Source organism: Pogona vitticeps, chromosome 1 (genome assembly GCF_051106095.1).
Source record: "Pogona vitticeps strain Pit_001003342236 chromosome 1, PviZW2.1, whole genome shotgun sequence".
Classification (NCBI taxonomy): Eukaryota; Metazoa; Chordata; class Lepidosauria; order Squamata; family Agamidae; genus Pogona; species Pogona vitticeps.
The window spans coordinates 56254623-56267688 of NC_135783.1; the positions used below are offsets into that span (position 1 = coordinate 56254623).

General features: G+C 40.4%; 1 protein-coding gene across 1 annotated transcript in view; it reads right to left on the reverse strand.

The window, feature by feature from the left end:
• Nucleotides 1-13066, reverse strand: part of FMN2 (formin 2) — a 245110-nt gene that overhangs the window by 180807 nt on the left and 51237 nt on the right. The window contains exon 4 of the mRNA XM_020787324.3: nt 6359-6420. Within this exon, the coding sequence (XP_020642983.3) occupies nt 6359-6420 (62 nt within the window). The remainder of the gene's footprint in view (nt 1-6358; nt 6421-13066) is intronic.

A 13066-nucleotide genomic window follows, 5' to 3' on the forward strand; every position in this document is an offset into this window, starting at 1 on the left:
GCTTGGGATTCATCAAAAAGTTCAACTGGAATGCCACCACCTCCATTGGCCTTGCTGTTTGCCATGGTTTCTAAAGCCCACTTGACTTCACTTTTCAGGATGTCTGGCTGAAGGTCATCAACCACACTATCTGGATTGTCCGGGACATCCAGATCTTTCTGGTATAATTCCTCTGTTGATTCTTCCCACCTCTTCTTGATGTCTTCTGCTTCTGTTAGATCCCTACCGTTTTTGTCCTTTATCATGTCCATCTTTCCATGAAATGTTCCTTTAACATCTCCAATTTTCTTCAACAGATCTCTGGTTTTTCCCTTTCCATTATTTTCCTCTATTTCTTTGCACTGTTCATTTAAGAAGGCCCTCTTGTCTCTCCTTGCTATTCTTTGGAAGTCTGCATTCAATTTTCTTAGCTTTCCCTATCTCCCTTGCATTTTGTTTCTCTTCTCTTCTCTGCTGTTTGTAAGGCCTCGTTGAACAGTCACTTTGCTTTCTGCCATTTCCTTTTATGTGGGATGGTTTTTGTTGCTGCCTCCTGTACAATGTTATGAGCGTCCATCCATAATTCTTCATGCACTCTATCCACCAAATCTAGTTCCTTAAATCTCTTCTTCACTTCCACTGTGTATTCATAAGGGATTTGCTTTAGATTATACCTGACTATCCCAATGATTTTTCCAACTTTCTTCAGTTTAAGCTTGAGTTTTGCTATAAGAAGCTGATGATCAGAGCCATAATCAGCTCCAGGTCTTGTTTTTGCTGACTGTATAGAGCTTCTCCATCTTTGGCTGCAGAGAACATAATCAATCTGATTTCAGTATTGCCCATCTGGTGATGTCCACGTGTAGAGTCACCTCTTGTGTTGGAAAAGAGTGTTTGTGATGACCAGCTTGTTCTCTTGACAAAACTCTATTAGCCTTTGTCCTGCTTTTGAACTCCAAGGCCAAACATCCCTGTTATTCCTTTTATCTCTTGACTCTCTACTTTAGAATTCCGGTCCCCTATAATGACAAGAACATCTGTCTTTGGTGTCAGTTCTAGAAGGTGTTGTAAGTCTTTATAGAACTGGTCAGTTTCAGCCTCTTCAGCATGGGTGGTTGGTGCATAAACTTGGATTACTGTGACGTTGAAAGGTCTGTTTTGAATTCGTATTGAAATCATTCTGTCATTTTTGTGATTGTATTCCAGTACAGCTTTTCCCTACTCTTTTGTTGACTATCAGGGCTACTCCATTTCTTCTATGGGATTCTTGGCCACAATAGTAGAAATGATAATTGTCTGAATTGAATTTGCCCATTCCCATCCATTTTAGTTCACTGACGCCAAGGATGTCAATGTTTGTTCTTGCCATCTCCTGTTTGACCACATGCAGCTTCCCAAGGTTCATAGATCTTACATTCCAGGTTCCTATGCAGTATTTTTCTTTGCAGCATCGGACTTTCCTTTCACCTCCATGCACGTCCGCAGCTGAGCATTTGGCCCAACCACTCCGTTAGCTCTGGAGCTACTTGTATTTGTCCTCTGCTCTTCCTCAGTATCATGTTGGATGCCTTTCAACCTGAGGGGCTCATCTTCCAGGGTCATATCTTTTAGCCTTTTGTGTCTGTCCATGGAGTTTTCTTGGGAAAGATACAGGAATGGTTTGCCAGTTCATGCTCCAGGTGGATCATGTTTAGTCAGAACTCTCCACTGTGACCTGTCCGTCTTGGGTGTCCCTGCACGGCATAGCCCATGGCTTCCCTGAATTACTCAAGCCCCTTCACCAGGACAAGGCAGCAATCCAAGAAGGGGTTATACCCTCATCAAAACAAAGAGACTGATTGTTTCCTAGGCACCAGTATTTGATGATGTGACATTTTCACACTTGGTAACAACCACTAAGATCCCTGTTGAGATGCAGTTTCCCTTCCAGGAAGCATTGTTCAGTAAACAATGACAATGATTGCAGGTTTAATTTATGTTGTTCCACTTGATAACAAAGGGGAACAATATGGTAATGAGTAGGGGGAGGATTTCTAAAACATGTCATTTTTCCCCTGCAGCCTATGTTTGAGTTTATGGGTGGTTTGAAGAAGTCATGAGTTATCTGGTGAGAATTGCCAGATTACTTATAAACATGTTTGAATTCCCTTATGGGTTCAAATGTGGGTTGCAGATAAAATCTGCCCTCTAGTAATAAGTATCATAATCTCTGAACAACATTTATTAAGCAATGCTTCCTGGAAGGGGAAATGAATATCAACAGGAATCTTAATGGACATTGCTAGGCAGGAAATGTACCCAACTGTTTTGAATGTTATTTTGCTGTGGCTTATGTTTTGATTATGTTATTTGTTTGAGCCTGTTTGTATTTGTATACTCATCGTAGTATAACTTTACTGTCATTTAATGTAAGCCACGTTGGGTCCTTTTCAAGGAGAAAGATGGGGTAAAAATATTTGAAATAAAATTATTAATAATAAAATAAATGCCACATCATCATCTACCCATGCCCAGGAAACAATCAGTCCCCTAGAGTCGGACACAACTGGACTAAAAAATGTCAAGGGGAACCTTTACCTTTACCTTTTTATAACCATATAAAAATTTGCCATGCAGTCCCACTATCATGTCTGAAGAAGTGGACTTGTCACATTAAAATATAGCAATTAGTCTTTAAAGTCCAACAATGTTTTTGTCTTTTTAATTTTTTTATTTTCATTTTGTTTTTGCTTGACCAATGACACTATTTACACTATGAAACAATGTCCTTAAAAGCATCACTCAGGGGGGCTTTCTTTGAGATATGCTTCCAATCCAGACTGGGCATCAAAACAGGTTTTTGCTGAAAATTAACTCCCCATTCCCGTTTTGCTATTTGTCCCCATAGATGTTATGGACTGCAACCATTGGTCAGGATTAGGTCCACTATTGTTAAGCTAATAATAATAAATTTTAAAACCATTAACTATAGAATGGCCTTATGCATTTTTAGAAGGGAACAAACAATTCAATAGTGTGTTATAGTATCATATCATCTAGTCAAAATAAGAACTTTTAAACCCAGTTCAGTGGTTTGCACCCTGGATGCAGATACCACTACAAGTATTTTATTGAAGCCAGTTATCAGTTATCACTGTCCTACAGTGCTCACACCCAAAACACGATGATTATTTATACAGCACATGAAATGGCTTCACAAAAATTAGCGCTTGGTGTTTCGCAGAAGTTAAAAATAAGATAAATTTGCCTCCCAATATATAACCTAAAAATAATGATGCAGCAGAATGCCTCTCACATCATGTTCCTAAATGTGTTGCACACAAGAGATATCTGAAGTCACCATTTTTCTTTTCATATTCCTGGAAAATACATGAATAACTCTACAAGATAAATCCGTCTTCCGTGTCTCAGAACTGCCAAATTTAGAGGAGGTACACAAGGTTCCAATGTGGCCTATAATTTGAGTAGAACAATCAACAACCTTAGTGCTCATTTGGGAGGAAAAAAAGAACTTTATGGCATGGGAGGGTCAGATGCTTTTCTTGATGACAGGTACTGGGCTGATGCAGGAAATTCATATCTAGGATGAAGAAAATATTTAAGAACCCTATCATTATTATGTTTCTGAAACTGAAATTTAGCAAGAACCAGACCCACAAATATTATTTTGATTGGGATAGAGGCACTCCTTAAGAAAAATAAGCAAGACACACACTAGAATGGTTCTATAATGTAAAATGAAACAGATGACTTTAATAACACAAATATTTTGTGTACTGTGCTGAATCCAAGGAGTCTATCTAGTGAACTGACCTATAAATCTTAAATCCAGATGCTGAACAGGGAGATCAACTGAGATCAGCTTCAGACATGCAGAGCTAGTTGCTCCCCTCTGCTGCTGCCTTCTTCAAATACCCACAGGTGAGCGCATGGCCCTTTCCCTGTAAGGAGAGAGGGATGGGCTATCCCAGCTTCAGAGATCCAGAACAAGCAAGATAAAACCTTGTGGGCTTTGCAATGTCTTTCCTCCTGCTTGTTTCAGTGTCCAATGCTGCTGTCAGCACATGGCCCGTGCCAAGCCACAGTCTCAGTCTCTGCGCCCTGCTCGTAATCTAAAAGAAATATGGCGAGACTAACCAAGATGAGGAAATAGTATGCTGTTCACTAACTCCAGCCCGGAGCATAAAGCAAATCTAAACCAAGAAATGAATATGATGCACTCCGATTGCAAGATTACAGCTTCCAAAGTAAAAGACTTTTGCCAAATTCGTAAGGTACAAAGAAACAGGACATAACAAAGTACTGTATCCAAAGAGCAAACCTAAGTCACAATGGTAAACACATTGCTTGAAGGTGTGTTTGTCTCTTTTATTGTGAAGAGTGTGCATGTGCTTATGTTGGGGACAGGGTTTCGTCAGGAGTATGGCACAGGAGGAAAGCCACAAGCACGCACGCACGCACGCACACACACACTTGTATTACTTGGGGGAGGGTGACTGGAGCATATTTCTGCTGCTATCTTGCATAAGCTAGAACAGTAGTTGGAGGAAGAAGAGAATCCCCCCCCCTCCGGTTCTTGTTTTCTTTCTCCTGGCACAAAAAGGACTCTTTTCCTGTCCTCCTCCAAGGACAGTGAAGCAAAAGGCACAGTGTTCGTCCACCCTCACACCCCCAGCCTGCACACTGGTCATGCAATTCCCATCTAGAAAATGTTTTAGATTGCGTATAGGCACAGATTTCGTTACTCCTGTACTGATGGAGAACTGGGTGACTGCTGGACCAGGAAGCAGTTTCAATGTTTTCAGTAAGATTATTGCCTTTGTCAGTTCAAGAATACCCCAGGTGGATGAGAACTGCTGAAATCAGAAGAGTTCCTGTAGGAAAGGCAGATCTTGCCTCCAGTGGTTTGCCAGAACTGCTCCTCAGCAGGGCTGGCAACAGAGTGGTTGAGGCTGCAGGAGAAAATGCAGGGAAGATACTGATTTCTTAGCTCTCTCCAGACTCCATGAAAGGCAGACAAACAAACAAAAAGGAGAAATGCACTGACTCTGCACAACAACCCTGTCCTTGGAGAATGCTTAAGTGCAGCTTCTGGGAGGAGGAGGAGAACATTTTCCTCCTAGTGCTCCTAAAAGGAAGCATGTTCTTTTGAGAAGCACTGGAGGCAGAAAACAGAAGTGTGAGCAAGAAGAAAAAAATAAAAACAGAGGAACTAATAACTGTGAAAGTCAAACAAGTAGGTCTAAGAAGGCAGCCCAGCCCAGTGGTCAATCCCCAGCACCACCTGGCCACAGAAAAGTGTCTTTAAAATGTATCCCCAACCATTGCCATGCACCCAGACTGCTCTGCGCTAGAAATGGTGTTCTGCATACTTCATGATACACCGAAAACAATGCATTCTCAGGCATAGTGAAAGCCGAATCCCATGGGTAATCTAGAACTGAGGTGCACCAATCCAGTTTGTAAGTAGTCAAGAAGTGCTTGCTGGACACAGGATTTTCTACTTGTCCCTGTGGGTTGAATGGGTCCCAAACTCCCCACCATAGAGCAAAATGGAAAATTACACCCAGCACCCAATATACCTGAAGGAATTGTAAGATAAAATGCCTAAATAAATAAATAATTACCAATAACTCCTACTGTAGTCTCCTACACCGGCAGAGGTTGGGCCAGATTACACCTGTGCTCTCTTCCAGCTTTACAGTTCTATAATTCTAAATGTGTTCCGTTTCTTACTGGATTTCACTACAAACATTTTCAAAAACACTGGCTAGAAAGATAAATTTATAAAGTAGTAGCAAATGAACTTAGAAATCCAAACAGCAGGGGCCAATTGTAAACAGCCCATTTTGTTCCATTTTGCTTTAAAAGTGGATGTGGAGTGTCCTCACTATCACTGAGTCTGCAGTGTTATGGAGAAACACATCGTATCAGCTAATTATCTGGACAGCAAAAGAAGCCTTGCCTGATCGTCAGCACCACTTTCATATCACCTCATTTCTCCATATTAAACCCAATAGTCTTGAACTGAATCACTCCACACAGAAAAGCTGAAATTCATTACACACATTACTTTTATTAGGCACTTATTAGTCTAGAGCTGAACAATTTATGAAGGGCACACACACATTCGCTGTCCAGTATTTAGCTACAAAATAAATTAGCACCATGATTTTGCTCCATTTATTTCTCCATAACAAGGTTTCATGGTATGATTTTGAAACACTTACAAATGAACTCTTCCAGGACATTAATTACAAGAAGCTTATTCTTCATGCATCATGTGTAGAATTAGTATCACATTTTTTTTTCATCTGAAACAAATATTTCCAATGGCTTGGAGGACAAATATGCACATATTGTCCTTGTAACATCTTACCTGTACCTTCTGGACATCCTCTGTACCTTCTGTTTTTGTTGCCACCGCAGCAGCTGCATATTCTGGATAGGAAAGTATTGATACAAGAGGAAATGAATCATGAGATAAAGACACAGGAAAATGGCTCAATACATAGAGATATAACCAAAACAGAAAAGAAAAAAAGAAAAAGATATTAGAGCCACAACTTCATTCCACTAGGTACTCCCAGGCCATGATCCACTGGGTTTCCACTCCAAGGGAGGTCGGGAAATCATCCACTAAAAGCCAGTCATCCTTTGCAGTAGCACCAACAGTTTGGAACCAACTGCCGATGGAGCTGCCTGGTTCCCTCCTTCCCAATATTTAAAAGACATTTAAAAACATTTTTTGGGAGGGCAACCCTGCTTAAGGTGTTTGATTTTATTTCGCAGTTTCTGCCTCTCGGTGCTGTTGTTTGTTAGTGTTGTTTATGTTGGTTTTTATTTGACTTATCTTTATTGTGGTTTTAGCCAATTGTAAACAGCCCACAGTAGTGCATTGGACTAATGCAGCAGTATAGAAATTAAATAAATACATAAATAAGTATTTCTCAATTTATTTTATCTCTTAAGTGGAATCACACAATGACTCTGCAGGTAGAAGTTTGTTTATAAACATGAACAGCAGTTCTAACTGTTTGGCCAGCTTGACAGTTGTAGCTGTCATTGTTGCTGTTCACTGGGTTGCAGTCAGACATATAAATCCTGACTTGGCTTATTCCTCACTCGGTAGAGGAGAAAGTATAAAAGTCCTTGACCTTCAAATGAGGTAGCAAGATTGTTTGCATATTCAAGACTTTTAAAAAAAAATCTGTTCCATTCTCAAATGGAAAAATGGAACTGCTGCTTTGCTGCATGGAAAAATAAAATAGAAGCTTTAGATGGATGGGCTTGTTTGTCTTTTTATGATCAATTAGCCTGTCCTTTTGTACTTGAATGTGTGTGCTTAAATTCGCAGAAGGAAAAAAGCACTATTTCCATGCAGAGATAAGAGACAGAACAAAATACATTACCGAAGAGAGAGAGAGAAAAAAACACTTTGCTATAGTCAAGTGTTCAGGTTTAATATGACATTCCATATTGACAAAAGGAAGAAGACCGGAGATAGGCACAAACCTGAAAGCTGGTGGTTCGTGATGGTTTGTGGCTATCCATGAACCACAAACCATCACAAACTCCGCCCAAAATGAGCCGGTTTGCAGTTTATTGTTCGGGTTCATGCCAGAAGGACTACCCACTGACCTACCTCCTCCACCACTTCTGCCATCGTTCGAGACCGTGGGCCAGCTTCCCTTTCAGGAGCCTGGCCCACGGCTTTTGTGCATGTGCCTGCTGCCTGGCTCTGGGCAGGGAAACCAACACCCGCTCTGTGTTCATGGCAGCAGCGGCAGAGGAGGTCACGTGACCAGATAGGGAGGCGGCAGGGGCAGTGGGGGAGGGGCAGACGGGCATCTGTTTTGCCCAAGCCAAATGGGGTGCCAAGAGGAAAAAAGTACCCAGTTCTGAACCAGTTCACGAACCGAACCACAACCAGCCTGATTCATTTGCTTTTCTGGTTTGTGGCTTTGTTTCTATCCCTCGCTAGGAGACTCTTATAGTTTAAAGTAAAAATTGTGTGGTTGAAGCTACACCTTCACATCAAAGGAATTCAGACCACAGATCAATCATTCTCAGTCAAAATATGCGCAGCCTTGATGCAACTCTTTTGTACAAAATCCTCTACCTCAAGTAAACAGCACACTCTTACTAGAAAGCCTTTAGTGCATCATGCTGTAGAAAGCCCAAAATGAAAAACAATTTCTGATAGTATCGAAAGCAAAGGAAAGTGTGCTGCTTATATACCACCCCATAGCACTTAAAGCTTTTCTGGATAGTTTAAAGTTTAATCATGCAGGCTACACATTGCTGGGTATGAAATTTACCAACCTCAGAGGAATGGAAGGCTGAGTCACCCTTGAGCCAGCTACCTTGAGTCATCAATTTCAAACTCAGCTTGTGAGCAGAATCTTGACTGCAGTACTGAAGTTTAACCACTCCAAACAACAGATTTCCAGCAGATTCCTAGCCATAGTTACATAATCTTTACTAGTAGAGGCCAACTAGTCTGTTTAAGTGGGAAAGGGAGTTTCACTAACCTTGTGTATAATCAACATCAGATGAGGGGATCATGCTAGTCCTGCACCCTCCACTGCTTTTTTCAAACATTAGAAGTTTAATGTGGGGGGAGGGGGAATGCTATATCCAGGTTGCTTCTCCAGAACCAGAACAGCTGCCACACTCCCTTTATCACATGTAGATTACAATCAGTTATAAAGAGGGTTCTGTGTTCAATACCCTGAATCTCTTTAGGATATTTATTTATTTAACTTATCTGGCTACTAAGGCCACTCCGGACAGTTCGCAACAGAAAATGGGACAACAATCAACAACAATAAATTAAAATAACATCAAGTAGTATGGAAAATAGACATACACTAAATATTATAAATCAATTATCAGCATTAGGAACTTAAGAATACAACACAGAATACCCTATAATTAAAAATGGTCAAGATGGCAGGTCACTAACTTAGGGGTTGGTAGATGCTCTGTGTTCTGTTGGTTGTATATTATCAAGGACCAGGTTTTCATCGATCTTTTAAAAATTGCCAGTAAAGGGGCCACCCCTTGTGTTTATTTAGAATGGGAATTTAAAGCACCAAAAGGATACATCAATATTTTCATGTCTTGAATGAGAGGGTTCAATCATTAATTAGATTTTTTTTTTTCTGTTCAGGCAGGTACAGAACCAAAGATACTTTTTTCTTTGGTTTTTTTTTCATCTTTAGTAACTTTACTGTCTTTAAAAATGTAGAAACACATCAATTCGTTCAGAATACAAAACCTACATTTACTGCTTTTAAGATAAAAAAGGAAAACAAATTTAAAAGTCACTGTATAAAAAACAGAGCAAACAGTCAACAGCAACATTAAACATCGGACTCACTATAGAAAGTAGACCAGTTCAGTATAGGTAAGAGTGAATTCTTTCTGGATCTCTGAAGAGAACAAACCCACACACAAAGGAGAAAGAGCTGCTAATTAAGTCTGCTTGTTAAATAGACAAGTCCTGCTGTTCAACAGAAATATATTCTGGAATCAGATATGTTCTTCAAAACACACTAATGCGGAAGCAGGGAGTTAGAAAACAACAATTTTCACTCCATAATTCTCAAAATACATTGTCTGTTTGATTTGGAAGGAACAGTAGAGACCTCACAAAATATTTTATTTCACAAAATATTTTATTTCACAAAATTATTATTATTATTATTATTTATTTTATTTATATCCCGCCTATCTAGTCGATAGACCACTCTAGGCGGCTTACAACATGGGATAACACTATAAAAATAAAAATATTGACTGAGAAGTAAAACTGCAGTAACCGTGAACAGTAAGTAAGATTAATGTTACAAGAAAGAAAGAGAGAAAGAGTGTGTGTGTGTACAATCTCAATTCATTACTCTGGGGTAGATGACAAGGAAACAAATCATGAGTCATAACAATATAGTGCTTAAAGCCACAGTATAATTTTGTACATATTGCAGAAGCCACATCAAGAAAATACGGCTTCTTGGTCTCATGTTAGAGGCAAGATCTCTCAAGGGACTCAGGAGATTCCTTGAAATTTTGTCTTGGTGGGTTGTGATAATGAGTCCTGACTGAGAATCTTACTAATACTTACTAATAACAAGCTTTCATCCAATTACCACACATTGTCGATGTGTGGTAATAAGACTAAACAGTATGGATGGCTGTCTTTTCATTTGGTTACAGGTGCTATCGTTCGTTTAGTCCAGGAGTCAGGAAACCTTTTTACCTTTTACCCCCCCACCCCAAAATTTATATATGCTGACATTACCCCCTTGATTTGAAAGGAAGGAAATTATACATTATTTGAATTCAAAATCTTATTGAATATATTCAAAATTACTTTGAAAGCTTCAACTTGCTTGAAAAATTCAGGTTTTGGAAAAATGATGTTGCTTCATCTTGGATATGAGAGTATCAATATTGTCACTCTGCTCATCCTCATTACCCCCAGGATTTTCATTTTTACCCAATTTGGGGTAATTTACCCCTGTTCTCTGACCACTGGTTTAGTCATTTAGTCATGTCTGACTCTTCGTGACCCCATGGACCAGAGCATGTCAGGCCCTCCTATCTTCCACTGCTTCCCAGAGTTGGGTCAAATTCATGTTGGTTGCTTCGCAGACACTGTCCAGCCATCTCATCCTCTGTCATCCCCTTCTCCTCTTGCTGTCACACTTTCCTAACATCAAGATCTTTTCCAAGAAGTCTTCTCTTCTCATGAGATGGCCAAAGTACTGGAGCCTCAGCTTCAGGATCTGTCCTTCCAGTGAGCACTCAGGGTTGATTTCCTTTAGAATTGATAGGTTTGATCTCCTTGCAGTCCAGGGGACTCTCAAGAGCCTCCTCTAGCACCACAATTCAAAGGCATCAATTCTTCAGCAGTCAGCTTTCTTTATGGTTCAGCTCTCACTTCCATACATCATTACAGGAAAAACCATAGCTTTGACTATGCGGAATTTTGTTGGCAAGGTGATGTTTCTGCTTTTTAAGATGCTGTCAAGGTTTGCCATCGCTTTCCTCCCAAGAAGCAGGCGTCTTTTAATTTCATGGCTGCTGTCTCCATCTGCAGTGATCATGGAGCCCAAGAAAGTAAAATCTGTCACTGCCTCCATGTCTTCCCCTACTATTTCCCAGGAGGTGATGGGACCAGTGGCCATGATCTTAGTTTTTTTGATGTTGAGTTTCACGCCATTTTTTGCACTCTCCTCTTTCATCCTCATTACAAGGTTCTTTCATTCCTCCTCACTTTCTGCCATCAGAGTGGTATCATCTGCATATTGGAGGTTGTTGATATTTCTTCCAGCAAGCTTAATTCTGGCTCTGGATTCCTGCAGTCCAGCCTTCCGCATGATGTATTCTGCATATAAGTTAAATAAGCCGGGGGACAATATACAGCCTTGTCGTACTCCTTTCCCAATTTTGAACCAATCAGTTGCTCCATACCCAGTTCTAACTGTTGCTTCCTGTCCCACATATAGGTTTCTCAGGAGATAGACAAGGTGGTCAGGCACTCCCATTTCTTTAAGGACTTGCCATAGTTTGTTGTGGTCCACACAGTCAAAGACTTTTGCATAGTCAATGAAGCAGAAGTAGATGTTTTTCTGGAACTATCTGGCTTTCTCTATAATCCAGCGCATGTTAGCAATTTGGTCTCTAGTTCCTCTCCCCCTTCGGAATCCAGCTTGTACTTCTGGGAGTTCTCGGTCCACATACTGCTGAAGCCTGCCTTGTAGGATTTTGAGCATAACCTTGCTAGCGTGTGAAATGAGTGCAATTGTACGGTAGTTGGAGCATTCTTTGGCACTGCCCTTCTTTGGTATTGGGATGTAGACTGATCTTTTCCAGTCCTCTCGCCACTGTTGAGTTTTCCAAACTTGCTGGCATATTGAATGTAGCACCTGAACAGCATCATCTTTCAATATTTTAAATAGTTCAACTGGAATGTCATCACCTCCATTGGCCTTGTTGTTAGCCAGGCTTTTTAAGGCCCACTTGACTTCACTCTCCAGGATGTCTGGCTCTAGGTCAGGATCTACATTGTCTGGGTTGTCCAGGATATCCAAATCTTTCTGATATAATTCCTCTGCGCATTCTTGCCACCTCTTCTTGATGTCTTCTGCTTCTGTTAGATCCCTCCCATTTTTGTCCTTTATCATGTTCATCTTTGCACAAAATGTTCCTCTAATATCTCCAATTTTCCTGAACAGATCTCTGGTTTTTCCTTTTCCGTTATTTTCCACTATCTCTTTGCACTGTTCATTTAAGAAGGCCCTCTTGTCCCTCCTTGCTATTCTTTGGAAGTCTGCATTCAATTTTCTGTAGCTTTCCCTATCTCCCTTGCATTTTGTTTCCCTTCTCCTCTCTGATATTTCTAAGTCCTCGTTGGACAGCCACTTTGCTTTCTTGCATTTCCTTTTCTTTGGGATTTTTTTGTTGCTGCCTCCTGTACAATGTTATGAGCCTCTATCCAAAGTTCTTCAGGCACTCTGTCCACCAAATCGAGTTCCTTAAATCTGTTCTTTACTTCTACTGTGTATTCATAAGGGATTTAGTTTAGATTATACCTGAGTAGCCCAGTGGTTTTTCCTACTCTCTTCAGTTTAAGCTTAAATTTTGCTATGAGAAGCCGATGACCAGAGGTGCAGTCAGCTCCATGTCTTGTTTTTGCAGACTGTATAGAGCTTCTCCATCTTTGGCTGCAGAGAATATAATCAATCTGATTTCAATATTGCCCATCTGGTGATTTCCATGTATAGAGTCGCCTCTTGTGTTGTTGGAAAAGAGTGTTTGTGATGACCAGCTTGTTCTCTTGACAAAACTCTATTAGCCTTTGCCATGCTTCGTTCTGAACTCCAAGGCCAAACTTCCCTGTTGTTCCTTTTATCTCTTGGCTCCCTACTTTAGCATTCCAGTCTCCTAGAATGAGAAGAACATCTTTCTTTGGTGTCAGTTCTAGAAGGTGTTGTAAATCTTCCTAAAATTGTTCAATTTCTGTCTCCTCAGCAATGGTGGTTGGTGCATAAACTTGGATTATTGTGATGTTGAAAGGTCT